At 30.6% G+C, this 14,627-nt stretch overlaps 1 protein-coding gene across 8 annotated transcripts in view; it reads left to right on the top strand.

Moving 5' to 3' along the window:
* ZNF280D (zinc finger protein 280D) overlaps window positions 1-14,627 on the top strand; it is a 165,225-nt gene that overhangs the window by 38,687 nt on the left and 111,911 nt on the right. For all 8 annotated transcript variants that reach the window (XR_001598546.2, XR_004950104.1, XR_004950103.1 and 5 more), the window contains 6 exons: window positions 778-945; window positions 1,089-1,198; window positions 7,619-7,842; window positions 10,947-11,104; window positions 11,844-11,944; window positions 12,962-13,108. Coding sequence is in view for 5 of the 8 variants with exons in the window: in XM_016158417.2 (XP_016013903.2) it covers window positions 778-945; window positions 1,089-1,198; window positions 7,619-7,842; window positions 10,947-11,104; window positions 11,844-11,944; window positions 12,962-13,108 (908 nt within the window). In the remaining 3 variants the exon portion in view is untranslated. The remainder of the gene's footprint in view (window positions 1-777; window positions 946-1,088; window positions 1,199-7,618; window positions 7,843-10,946; window positions 11,105-11,843; window positions 11,945-12,961; window positions 13,109-14,627) is intronic.

The following is a 14,627-nucleotide window of genomic DNA, read 5'->3' as shown; positions in this document are numbered from 1 at the left end:
TAAGAATGAAATCCCTTTACAAACAAAATTTTATGCAACAGTCTAATAATTAATCTGTGAAAGGACAATTTCTCTGTCAGACATGTCCAACATATTCTGTAAAAGGAGCCCATGAATATCTGGGAACATAATTTCAAAACTTGTACCAGTTCCTTCTATTATGAGCCTTTTCGTGTCGATGAAGGAGGTATTATTCAAGAGTAGTTGTTTTCAATTTGTACATAAGAATAAATGGATAATATAACCTAAATCCATGAGTAGACCACCTCTTTGTTAGGTAAGAAAAAGAACTAGCTTTCCATTAAACATTTTAAGTTGTTAAATAAAAAGCTCCTAAAGGGTTTCTCTGCATTTTTAGAATACTTTTTTTTTTTATAACAAACTCTAATGCACTTAATCTTCTGAAGGTAATTCATTGGTAGGAACTTAGTTTGGTGTATTCTGTATGCTTTAATATTTTTTGGCTTGGGATATTTTGGTCTAGCTTCTTTCATAGTAGCTGTTTATATATTTATTCGTAACCATATTTAACATTTTCTTGTGTAGAAAGATTATTTTATGAAAAATTTGAATATTTATAGTTCATAATAGATGTTTGTACAGTTTTTCTTCATTTCCTAACTTAATAACATCAATTTTTATCATTATTTGTTGTCATCTTTATGATATAGTTCAATTATGTTACCTTTAATTTAGCTCCCAAGTATTTTATTTAGTTATAAGTGACATTTTAGTGCTTAAAAATAAATACTTTTTCCACTATTTACGTTATTGTAGGTGTGAATGAAAGTTTGTTTTTGTCAAAACGTCCTTCTTCTGAAGTAAACAGTATTAATCCAAAAAAACCTAAGCCCAGCGAAGGTGTTTCTGGAACAAATTCCTCAGCTATATTTCCTTCAGTTAAATCTCTTTCAGTGACATCTCCCCAGGCAGTGTCATCAAAAGGTAAATATGAAATGTAGCATATGAAAAAGAAATTATGTTTTTATACATGCATTTTAGAAATTATAGTAAACTTAAAACTATTATTAGTTATTTAAGGTTAAAAAGTGATGACTTTTGAATGATATGTTTTGAATTTATTTTAGGTATAACTTCCTCATCAAATCAATCTAAAAATGGAACACCTTTTCCAAGAGCTTGTCCAAAGTGCAATATTCATTTCAATCTTATGGACCCTTTGAAAAATCACATGAAGGTAAAACTTTCAAAATTTAATTTTAAAAAGGTTTGCCAATCCCTGAAATTATTGATTGATTTATAGTAAATAATGGTTTGTTCAGTGTTCATATATATAGATAAAAAATATCATATTGGTATTTCTTTTTCTTTTTCTTTTTTTCCTAGAGTTTTTATGAGTTTATTTGCACCAAACTGAAGATATATGTCAGGGATCAAGATCTCAAATGCTTCTCGAATTATTTTCAAATAACAGGTTAAAATTAATATTCAAAATGATTTATCTTCATATAAAATTTTAAAATTTCTTCTGAATCATCAAGTTTAAAAAATGAAGCTTTTATACATTAGAATATATGCTTCTTCTAATTTTAAATGCAAATAATTTATTAGAATATTTGATTTACTAGATTGTGCCATACTTCAAACTTCTTAGGAAACAGGCATTTTATTATGTGTTTAGTATTTCATATAAGTTAACAATTTCTTCAGTTACCTTATTTTTGTGTCCATTCTAACATGTACATGTCACAATACACAATGAAAATCTGAGTTGTATATTTAATTTTCAACACTCAAACACTCCAAATGGTGGAATACTTTATATGAAAAAATTGTTTTAACTCAATCCAGAATGTAGTTTGTGTAATTGTTATAAAATATTTCAAGCTTTTTATTGGTATAGGAAGCTCTTGAAATTATATTTTAAGAAATTTTCAAAGCACAAATGAAATACGGAGTTTAGCTAATACTTCACTTAGAATATTTTACTAGATTTTACAGTATTCTGCTGTGTCTATATAGATAACCTGTATTCTCCTTCCATGCCCAGTATAAATGGCAGGAAGTAGGGGAAAGAGAAGACATAAAGTAGTGTGGATTATATGAAGAAAAGAAGGAAGAAGAGTGCAATGGCAGAGAAATAACTAAGGAAGAGTTCTTACTATTTCAGACAATGACAAATTTTTATTGAAATTTAACATTTTACCAAAAAAAGTAGGAAAAAAAAGGAACTGTTTTAGAATTTTAAATACATTCTGTTCAGGTTAAAAACTGTATTTGGTCTGTCATTACTTCCTGTTCCCAAAATGTTGTCCCTTATAACTGTACTTTGTGCTTCTTTCTTAGGGGAAAATCAACCTGTACAAGTGCTTTTAATTTTCCTATCTCTGTACTGTTTTGATGCTTTTTATGTTTTATGTTTTGGATGGAGAGAAAAAAAGAAAGGGCTAAATTCTTTGGTTATCTTTATTTTTAATTATTTGAGTACATTATAAAGTCATATGATTTAAAATAAAAGAGTTTACAAAGACATACAAGAGAAAAATCTTACTCCTGTCTCTAATGTTCCTGGTTACCAGTATGACTCTCAAAGAAAGTCATTAGTTTATTTTGTATCCTCCCCAATTTTCTTTCTGCATATACAGATAAATACAAATGTTTTTATTTTTCTATTTACGTTATGGACGAATCTCTTATAACTTTATTTGAATGTATCCTTTAGTATTTTTATAAAATGTCCTATTTTGTCTTAATGTTTAATGCCTTTTAGGTTCACAACCCTTGTTTTCTTATGGTTTCTATTTGCCTGATATATTCTTTGTTTGTCCTTTTATTTTTAACCCTTCTGGATCACTTGTTTTAAATATCCCTCTTGCTTTCAGCAGATTTGTCTTTTCCTTTGTGAGCCTGTATGAAAAACTCTGGTTTTAGTAGTTGAGTTAAATTTATTTATATTTTTCAATTTGATTGGTGTATATGGTCTTGGTTCTGTCACAGTTTTTTGTTGTCCTATTTTTAAAGAATATCTTTTGCTGTGTGGTTGCTTTATATGTTATATAATTTGGATTTTTAGGGAAATCATATTTTTGTTCTCTCGTTTATCATAATTTTAATGTTAATGTAATTCCAGTAGTCTATTCCTTTGGCCATTCTCTACTATTAAAATTGTTTAAAGTAGCATTAAATTTTCTATTTTTGACCCATTCATCCTTACCTTCTCCTCTCCTACTTGATTTTACTCAATATTATTTTTCTGAGTGTTACCTCTGTACTGTTAACAATGCTCATACCTATACTACTTTATTTCGTAGCTCTAAATGATATTCCTTGAAGTGCTGCTAGCATATTTGTGGCACTCTGAACCCTCTGACCTCATATTCATTGTCTTTTTAACCCCCTCCCAATTTTTATTTGTTGGATATATCATTTTTCCATTGTCAGGGCCTGTATCATTTGCATTCAATTTTTGTAACCTTATTTCTACATTTGTCTTAATCCTTTATCACAGTAAATATATTCGGTATTCATCACCAGTCTTTTTGTAATGGTTTCTTTGGTTATCTCTTGTTTGGCTGAAGTTCATCCTCTAGTAATTTCCCCAAGAAGAGCCTGGAACAGCATTCTTTGAGTCTTTTCATATTCAGAAGACTTTGATTGTAATTCATTCTTGAAAAACAGTTTGTTTAAATATAAAGTAGGTTGGATCTCCATCTGAGAATCTTGGTGGTGCTTCTGTTTTACAATTTTGAATGTTGCTGTTGAGAAATCTAGGGTAAGCCTGAATTACTCTACCATTTATAAGTGATTTGAAGTCTTCGTCTGACAATCCACAGGAATTTATATTTGGAAAGACTGATAATTTTACAGTGACATGGCTTGGTGTGAAAATTTTGAATCAGTCTTCTCTGACATACAGCATGTTCTTGACTTATAGTTTTAAATATTTATTCCATGAAGTTATTTTGCTTTACTTCGGGGGGAGGGGGGGAGTTGTCCAGTATGCATTTGTTTGATATCCTTTGTCATATTTGTTATTATCTTTATAATTCTATTAACTTTTTAAAAATATTTGTTTGCTTTTCTCATTACTAGGCTCTGTGTATTTTATTTTATTTACTTTATTTTATTTTTGATTATTTTCCAATGTCTGCTCACCACTGTATTCCATTCTAATCTGTCATTATCTCTCTGATTTGATTTTTTCCCCTCAACTGTTTCCCTCAATTTCGTCACTCTTTTACATCACCTTTTTGTTTTACCATCGTCTCTTGTTTTGTAATCTTCAGATAGACACAATTGGTTCATTAGATTTTTTAAAAATTGTGGCAACAATTTTGGCCTAATAGGATCTGCATGGATCTGCTCCATGGTTTTTTGTCAGAATTTTACATTTTCCTCCTTTTTAGCTTAAAGTATTTTTCTTTAGATATAAGTTCCTATCACATCGAACATGTTGGATTTTTGGGGGCTAGCTTTTCTGTACAAGGCACCTTTCGGGAAACATAGGTCACCAGGGTAATGCCACAGTTTACTAGCTTACTCTTTGGTGGACAAACTACTTCCTCCAAGTGTGACTTAAGCATCTGATTTTATATGTAGCATTACCTTTCCTGTTTCTTTGTACCAAATAAGGTCTGAAGGACTTCTGGTATCATTCCCCAGCTTTTGTACCTGTTTTTGCAAACAAAGGATATAGCTTTGTACTTCAATTCAGTATGTATCTTTTACTTTTGGAACGTATATTTTTGCTGATGCTTTCTAAGATCTGTTACCATTGGGTCCTTGACTTCTCTTATCTACTTCCAACTACGTGTCTTCTTTTTGATCTTGGCTGCTTTGGATAACGCTTTCGTATATTGTGGAGTCTTTGGATTTTATCTGGCTCATAGTTTCAGTGAAAACAAAATCTTTAGAATTTCGTTGTTGGCTTTTGAGAGAATCCCAGGAGAAAGGGAAAATGTTGACTTAATGTAGGACAATCATATGGGAAGTTCTATTTTACCGTTTAAAAATGACATCCACATTCTTTGCTCTGAAAATCCTACCTAAATTTTTAGATACTTAAAAAGCAGCAGAACATGATCTGTCTGCTGAGAGGAATGAAGATAAAAATGGTGTTTAGATAGTATCTTCTTTTTATCAAATTATAGTATATGGTATTTAATATTGCAGAATGGCCAACCCAGGAAATAAGGGATATCCTGGGGGTTATAGTGAAGAGCTAGATCCAAGACGGTAGTTGGGCTGAATGAAAAATGACCAGTTGATCTTGGATCATAGCTCAGCCATGCCATCAATAACATACCCTGTCTTCCTATAAAATCTTAAATCTGAGCCTAGTTTTCATTTTTCTTCTTCTTTTTATTATTTATTATTATTTATGCATACAGCACCTGGTCTTCCTAGGTGGTCTCCCATCCAAGTACTAACCAGGCCTGACCCTCTTAGCTTCTTAGATCAGACATTGGGCTTGTTCAGGGTGGCATGGCCATAGACCATGGACCATGGCTTCACTGTGGCATGAACCTAGGACCTTCTGTGTGTAAAGCAGACGTGCTAACTGCTACACTATGGAACTACCTCCTAGTTCTCATTTCTTACGTTGCTTTCTTGTCTTTTAGATATTTTCTTTAGGATACTTTGCTGTCCTCTCAGTTGTTAAATCCTCAGTCTAGTTCAGTGCACCTTATTGTCCATTCTTGATTGTTAGTGGTTTATCATTTAGTCATTTTGTAGAATACTGTGAATGAATGTTTATTTTAAAAAATGGATTCTTTTTCTGTAAAATAAAATGGAAGAACAACAGGCAGTTGATCATCTGTTATTGGTATTTAAAGTAATTTTAACTTCAATAGATGTACCAAATTAGACATTTTAAAAGAATATAAACTTTGTAGCACACTCTACTATAGATTACATAGGTTATTTTGTAGATTTGCAGAAAAGATTTGTCTCAAATATTACTCAGAATAACTTCTATAGTCTGAAAGCGAGATTTAATGTTTGAGTATATAAGATGTTCCACGTTTCTAATTAGGGAAACTATTCTGCATTACATCATATTTGTGTATTATAATTTTTCCCATTGAGATCATATCTATAGTAAAACTGTAGTAAAAAGAGAGGAGTTTGTTTGTTAAACTGATTCTACTGATGACATCATTTGTAGTAAGACATATTTTAAATAGTTTTTCTAATGGTGCTAATGGATTTACTCTGAGCCACCTTTTTCTCCATTTGTCTTTAATGTCAAAAACATCATTTTTTATAGGAAATTTAGCCTGGTAAAAGTTCTTGGAAATAGTCTGACTTTCTTGAGTTTGAGCTCTTATATATTTTTTATGTTTCAAGAAGAATCTGGAAACATACATAGAAAAATTTTTCTCATTTTCTTTTGTTGTGGTTTCATTTCAACTGTATTTATTCTGAGTGATAGACTACAGAGGATCACAGTGTATTAGAGAACTAATTTATTCAGTATTCTCCTCCCCCTGCCCCCACCTCCTGGATCTATTTTAGATTTTGCTAAGAGTATTTTTTGGTGTTTTTTCCTTTATAGGTTTCAGAATTGACAAGTGAACAAAATAAGTGCAACTTAAAGAAATGTTAATGTTTTAACATTTCAGTGCGCCAGGACAGGAAGTGGATGTTGTTATTTGAGAAATGGAATAAAATTAATTTTCTTATGTTACTAATTATTTACTAAATAACACATTTAGGAAGAGTTTAAGTCAGTTAGTTTATGTTGTAAAATAATTACTTGGGTGGCTTGTTAAAAACTGTGGATTTCTGAGGCCCACCTCTAGACATTGTGGTTTATTAGTCTGAAGTGTGCCTAAGAATTAGCATTTTGACAAGCACTTCTGGTTTTTCTAATTCAAGGTTTCCTTAGATTGCCCTCTAAGAAAAACTGCCCAAGAGAGATTCTACAACTGAAAATTATGTAAATAAAGGAATTAGTTATATCTTATTGGGGGAAAAAAGCTCATGTATGAAAATATTACACATTAAAACCAGTTTAAGTAACATCTTGATTTTACTCATGAGGAACTAAATTTTCCCTTCAAATATTCAAGCATTCTGGATGTCAAGATGTAAGTGTTAAAGTTTTTAGGAAATAACTGATACGTCTTTCTTTTTTTTCCCCATACCTTTTTTAGCACCTTGAATCTGGGGAATGGCAAGTTATCTGTGCTCAATGTCCATTTCCAACCAGATATGAAATTCACTTTATTACTAGATAAACATATATATTACAGCACATAAAATTATATTTCTTTTCTATGCTTTATCCTGACATGGATATGAAATGATGATATTTAATTTGGTTAATTTAAGTATTTATTATTAAAAATTTATATCTGAAAAGGTAAATTGCAAGGAAAAAACAATTAGACCAATAGCCAAGTCCTAGTTTTAAGGTTTTTTTCTTTTAGCTTTTTTGTTTGTTTGTTTATTAAGATAATAGATGTTTATTGTTTGCATTTTTAGACTATGTATATGCATCACAAACTTTTGGTGAATATTTTTCCAGATATATTGCCAAGCATAGTATATATATAAACATATAAACATAGTATAGATATAAACACAGAATCATTTTTTGGTGTCTATTTTTTTGAAGGATAAATAAGGCTTCTATTTTTTTCTCTTTCAGTACTGTTGTCCAGACATGATAAATAACTTTTTGGGATTGACTAAAACAGAATTTTCAAGTACCGCAAATAAAAATCAGACTATTGATTCAGAGAAAGGAAAATTGATCATGTTAGTTAATGACTTTTATTATGGAAAACATGAAGGAGATGTCCAGGAAGAACAGAAGACTCACACAACCTTTAAATGCTTCAGTTGCTTGAAAATTCTTAAAAATAATATTAGGTATGTAAATACTTATTCTTATTTCTATTTGAGAATTGGAATGCTGCAGTTATAAACGTTGTGTCTTTATCTTGCATTTTTTGGTACCATTCTAAATTTTAACACTTTCTACTAAGAACAAAGGCAGCTTCTTTTGTTGAAAAGCTTTTGTCCTTTTCTGTATTTTTGAGTTGACTGTGAGATCCACTTGTTATATCTCTTTAAGATAAGAAAGGATGAACATTATTTCACATAAAGCAAAATTAACTCCTTTTACCTATGTTATCAATGATGTAGGAATTTATATGAGTTTTTTTTAGTTGCTTTTGAATTGGATTTTTTTTTTACATCACAGGAAGAACCACTTCTTTATGTTTTGTCCAGTTTGACCTCCTCCAAACTAATCTTATTCTCAAATCTTTCTATTGATCTTTATGATTTTTAGAACATTTACCTTGCAGAAAAAGTGATCTTTAGAGAAGTACCAGTTTTAGGAAGCATGTCTGCTTTATTTTGAAATTTAGCCTCTTTAAAATTAGAGATTTAATTTCCAGTGGAATTTTGAAGAATTTATATGTGCATGCTTTAAATTTTAGGAACTTATACCTTATAATCTTTGAGTTACATGGTAAACTAGTAGCTGTCACCTTATAAATGAGTTAGTAGTAGAACAAAGTGACAAGAAATGATGTTTTCCATTGGTTATATAGCTTTACATTTACATTAGGTAAAGTTGTTTTTCCGCATTTTGTTATAAAAGCTTTGTAAACATTCAGCAGAATTTTAAAAATTTTACAGTGAACACCTGTTTACTTATCACTTTGATTTAACATTTTACTATACTTGCTTTATCATGTATCTATTTATCCTTCCTTCAACCTATTTTTGTGTGTGTGTGCATTTCAAAGTAAGTTGCAACATCAGTTTACTTCCCTTAATTGAGGGGGAAGGTGTGTTTGTCTGTACGTGTATGCACAAACATATGCATGTCTTTTCATGTTTATCCTTGATAACTATTTGTAATTAGCATTCTTAAACATTAATAGGTTACTTCTGGACCCAAAATTTATTTTATTTTCCTGTGACTTCTTGGGTTCAAAATGAAGCTTATAGAAAACCCCTGAAAAACACTGTGATGTACTTCTGTAGCATTTTTTAATGCTTTTTTTTACGGTAGTGTTTTATAGTTTTAAAAATTCTTTCACATATAATATTTTATGTGAGTTTTCACATTTACTTCTTTTTATCAGACTTTAACAAAGGATATTGTACTTTGTGATATAGCACTGAAACAATGTTACAGTTGCACTCTGTCACCTATTTTCATATTCTTATCATTTTAATAGTAAAATGAATAAGAAAAAATGTTAGTATATATGGTAAATTACATAGAAATATGGTTCACTTAGTTCCTTGTTATACCTAAATATTATGTATATGACATTAGAAGTTATTTCAGCAACAGTTTTTTGGCTTTTCCTTTAAGATTAGCCTATTTGATATTAAGCATATGAAAAATTTTCTTTTTTTGTTATTATTTTAGAAGACTAGTTAAATATTTCTAGAGTATCAGAATGTATAGACATTTCAAACAACAGCATTTGATAACATCCAGGAATTGATCATTTTTTGAAATTCTGATTGTTTAGTAAATGTAATGTTAATGAAACACTTCATAATCAACAAAGTTATATATGTTAAATAATATTTTACCTTAACTGTAGAAACTGGAAAGGCAAATTAATATTTGTAGAGAATGGTGAGAAACTAATAGATCTAGGTTTGTAATCTCTGCCATGTCAGCATATTGCGATGTGGTCTTTTTTCCCCCCCTACATTGAGTGTCACCAAAAAGACACTTAGATTTATTTAATTCTGTGCACATCCTTGCAAGAGGATTGGTTTTGTTTCCCTCAGTTTCATCCATTGGTTTAATTAGCGTGAGCTCCTGATGGGGGTCTATATAATAACAGAGAAAGCTTGCTAGTTAAGAGATTATTTTGTATAGATAAAAACTTAAATTGCTTAAAGTTGTGAGCTGAAAGTTTAATGGCTCATGACTTTTTCTCTCTCGGTAAATATTTAGCCAAGACTAAGATTTTTTATAGGTGTTCGTGGAGCTGAAGTTAAAACTAAAGGAAGAATGAAAGGTATTTCAAGGCATGCCATACCTGTTTTAAACAGAAGTTGTGTTCTGTAGGTGTGAAAAGAGATAATGTTATGATCTTCATGATGATTGCTATCCAGAGTGATGACATTATCACTTCATTTCAGGATTATTTCCTTAAGGGGCTTAAAGTGAATAATTGTTAATAGTTGCTGCAGTCTAAAAGTTGTTATTTTGATTGAATAACTTTACTTTCAAATTCAGCAAAAAGCTTCAATAAGCTCTTTTAAATAGGTATTCCCATTTATATTGCATTCTCTGCTGTTGAAGGTCACAGTTCCTGCTCATAAGAAGCATTGTAGGGAAGCTGAAATGGCAGAATGTAAAACTGAAAAATGGACATTGCCTACAAAGGGCACAGTATGCAAGTTAAAATGAATAGTCTGTGCTAACAGTAAACCAGTATCATTAAATAACACAAAAGGTTCTTGTGATTGTAGGCATTAAAATTGCTATTACATGAATTTAGAAACCAAGATACAAGTAAAAATACTAGTAATTTGTCTTTTAAGCAGTCGGAATCTAGTATATATCTTCATAGCCTTAAAAGATTACTCTTATGACTCTTTAGCTGCCTTTGGTGGTAGGGTTTCCTTCCTTTCAGTATTTTATTTAAAAATATAAATAGTATTTCATGTATGGAGAATAAGCCTGCTATTTTATCTTAAGAAAACATTTCAATAATCTGAAATAAGTGTTAGAGCAAGTTAGTGATGTTTGAGATTAATTACATTAATGAATTTTTTTAACAAAGATGAAAAAATGTTTACTTAGCCACTTAATGAAAGCAATATTTAATGTACACTCTTTTCTAGAGGACTTTTTAGCTTTTGGGATTTTATATCTCAAAATGTGTTATTTTGAATAATATATCTACATTTTAAGATTCAGATTCAGATATTTGTGAGATTTTTGTTTTTAAATCTGAATTTTTGCACCTGTTGACAATCATTTATAGGTTTATGAACCACATGAAACACCATTTAGAACTTGAGAAGCAGAGCAGTGAGAGCTGGGAAAACCACACCACCTGCCAGCACTGCTACCGTCAGTTTCCCACACCATTTCAACTGCAGTGTCACATTGAAAGTACACATACTCCCCATGAATTTTCTAGTAAGTTATAATTTCATTCAAGAATTGAATATTATTGATTTTGACAATATTCTGAGAAAACCTTAAGAAGCCTGTTAGAAAAATAAAAATAGGACTTTGGAATTTGAGGGAAAAATTGAAAAAGTTACATGTTAACTAATATAAACTTTTAAATAAAATTAATTATAAAAATTAAAGTTCCTCTTATAAATAATTTATTAAGGTGACTAATGTGGGGGACTAAATTAGAAGCTTCTGATCATAGTCTACAAATATGAAATCAGTGCCCTTTATTTAAACTTGAATAAGAAAAGTAACTACAATTATTGTTAAAATCATAGATTTTGGAGCTACACAGCTTGGGCTCAAAACCCAGCTCTGCTCTTAAAACAGCTATGTTATCTCAAGGAAATTACTTAAGATTTATATAATGGGGACAATAAAAACACGTGCTTCATCATGTTAAGGGAATTAAGTGAGTTAATGAAAGTAAAGTGCTTAGAACACAGTTAATTATATAACTTTACTACTGCCATCACCAGTTCTCTTATTATATTGTTGATATGGATGTATAAAATGAATTATATATATATGTATATATGTATATATATACATCATTCTCTGCCTCAAGAGGATACTTTTTTTAAAAAAATTGAAGTATAATTGACATTAATTTTAGATATACAGTATGATTTAATATTTGTGTGTGCATATACATGTACCTTGAAATGGTGTAATATCCTTTTTCTCCCACTTTTAGCCATTTGCAAAATCTGTGAATTATCATTTGAAACAGAGCATATTCTTTTGCAACATATGAAGGACAATCATAAACCCGGTGAAATGCCCTATATTTGCCAGGTATACACATGTTTTATTGTGTACTTATTGTTTGTTTTGTTTGTTTTCTGTTGTTTTGGTCATAAGATTTAAACCTATTAGACCAGAAGTCAGCAAGTTATTTCTGTAAAGACCCCAATAGTAAATATTCAGGCTTCGAGGGTCATACAGTCTCTGTTGCAATTAATCAGCTCTGTCATTGTAGCACGAGACAGGCATAGGCAATAAGTAAATGAACGGACATGGCTGTGTTTCACTAAAGCTTTGTTTATGGACACTGAAAATTGAATTCCATATAATTTTCATGTGTCATGAAATATATTCTTTTACTTTTTAACCATTTAGGTAACATTGGTTACTAAATTAAAATTTCTTATAAATAATTTATTAGTAGAAAGTCCTATGGCATAATTCATGCATTTTATGTGGGGTCAGTAGAGAGTTGAAATTGGCCTGTAGGCCATTGTTTGCCCATCTCTGAACTTGATGAAAGAAAATGCTATGGGAGAAAGACAGACATATGAACTTATCTTACCCTGTAGGGAAGAAGGTAGACATACAAGGGAAATGGGAAATAATTTAGGATACAGAGAACCCTACCAAATGCTTTGGGGCTAGTGTTTTTCCAGAATTCGAAGGAATGAGAAAGCAAAATAAAAATAAATTATCATTGCAATAGCCTGGAAGCCATTTATAATCTAAAGGAGGATGCTGTTTTATGTAGAGAAAAAACTTTATAGGACAAGAGGTGTCAGAGCTTGAAAATTCAAGTTAGGATAGGGGGTGATAGATAAAAAGATGTAATAAAAAGAAGGAAATATAATTATATTTGGAGAAATATTCTTAAACTTGGAAAAATAAGTTTTTTTGTCTCAGAGATTATCTTTTGGTGCTTGTGTTAATGGAATTCTTGGTTGTATAGGAATCAGCTGAATTAATAGTACATAATGTTCTTCTAAACCAATGACTTATCATTGTTACTTTGTAATTATATATTATAAATTTTCAAGTCAAACTAAACCTTCTTTTTATTTGTAGGTTTGCAATTATAGGTCATCATCATTTTCTGATGTAGAAACTCATTTTAGAACATCCCATGAAAACACTAAGAACTTGCTATGTCCATTTTGCCTCAAAGTTATTAAAATAGCAACCCCCTATATGCATCATTACATGAAGCATCAGGTGAGATTATTGGTTCTTATTTGTTCTTGTTTTAGTGAAAAGATAGGATATGACTTAGAACGAACGTTGGTTAGTTTTGTTCTGTAAGGGAAGCAGTGTTGTTCCAAATAACACAATTAATTTGCAGTTTGTGTTGAATGACTTGTGAAACTTGCAGTTTTTTTCCTTCCTTTCTGGTGACGTTTTAGGTCATAAATGAAAAATTTGAAAGATAGCTAGAAATAGGAAACCTAAGATAAAGGGGAAAAAGGAAGGTAAGTGGAATATCCAAAAGATCAGATATTTCGGGGTCAAAGAGTGGGTATGGAAATGATTTTGAATGTAGTTAATAGGAACAGGGGAAAGATAAATTTGAACTGAGAAATAAAAGATTGAAGAATCATAATCTTATTGTCTTCTTTCTCTTCCAACTTTGTTTCTACTTTCTAGTCAGTCCCCTTATTATGAGAAGACATATTGTCATCATTGACCAGGAATTATCTTTTATAGCTGCCAGTAATAAAGAAAACAGTAATGACACTTATTGCTGGGTATATCAAGTCTACCAAAGAACTATATAGGTCATGACTTGTTCTGTAGATAACTTCTCAGTATTAGTGCTTATACCCTTCTCTTGAATTTTGATGTTTTATTTACTGGTTCTTTTCCTGAAGTAATTAAACTATCCTTTGATTGGGCTGAAAACTTTTATGTAACACTAATTCTGTTCTTTAGTGCTTGAAAGAGCAACAGTGCCTTTGCCAAACCCAGAAGTCAATGGATTTATTGAATCTGATCATGTAATCAAGTTTTGACACCTCACTAATCAGCTCATTACATTCATTTATTATTGATTAAATTGGCATACTAATTTACTCGCATTGGTTGCTCCCTTTGCAGTTTCATTCATTAAATAATCATGAAACGACTTGTGGCTTTTAATTCGGAAAGATCATAAAAGTAGAATTTCCAAAGAATTTGTAATCATCTGTGTTGTGACTGGGATGCTCCCTATGTTGAGAAGTTCTGGCAAGATCTTTCTATTCTAGGTTTCCTTAACAGTGTTCCATCAGGTATTAATAGATGTTTCCCCCAAAATTCTTACTGATAAATAAATTTGGTAAATATCTAGATTTATAAAATTAAATGGTTTTGTTTGTCTCTTTTTAAAACAGGATATCTCAGAGCTTTTAAAATGTTAATGCATTGTAAATAATACATTGTATGTATTATTCCCTAAACCTATTTGGCCATTAAACCCTTTATTTGCAAAATACCAATTAATATTTTCTGAGGAACAGAGTTTGGGAAACATTATTCTTGGTACTCTATTTCATCTGATTTTGAAAAAGAAAATGAGATATAAGACTGTGGTTCTATTTCATTGTGAGGCTTTTCACGTAATTTTTCCCATATGATTTACTAAGCCCCAAAGTAAGATAGAGATGTATGGGCTCACTATTTGGGCTATGTGATTTATAGTCAGTTTTTATATCCTATGTTTTATGTCTTGCCATGAGTGCCAGTTTTCTTTTTGTTT

This window comes from Rousettus aegyptiacus, unplaced genomic scaffold (assembly GCF_014176215.1).
Source record: "Rousettus aegyptiacus isolate mRouAeg1 unplaced genomic scaffold, mRouAeg1.p scaffold_m13_p_3, whole genome shotgun sequence".
Classification (NCBI taxonomy): domain Eukaryota; kingdom Metazoa; phylum Chordata; class Mammalia; order Chiroptera; family Pteropodidae; genus Rousettus; species Rousettus aegyptiacus.
This window is presented reverse-complemented; position numbering and strand designations above follow the sequence as displayed.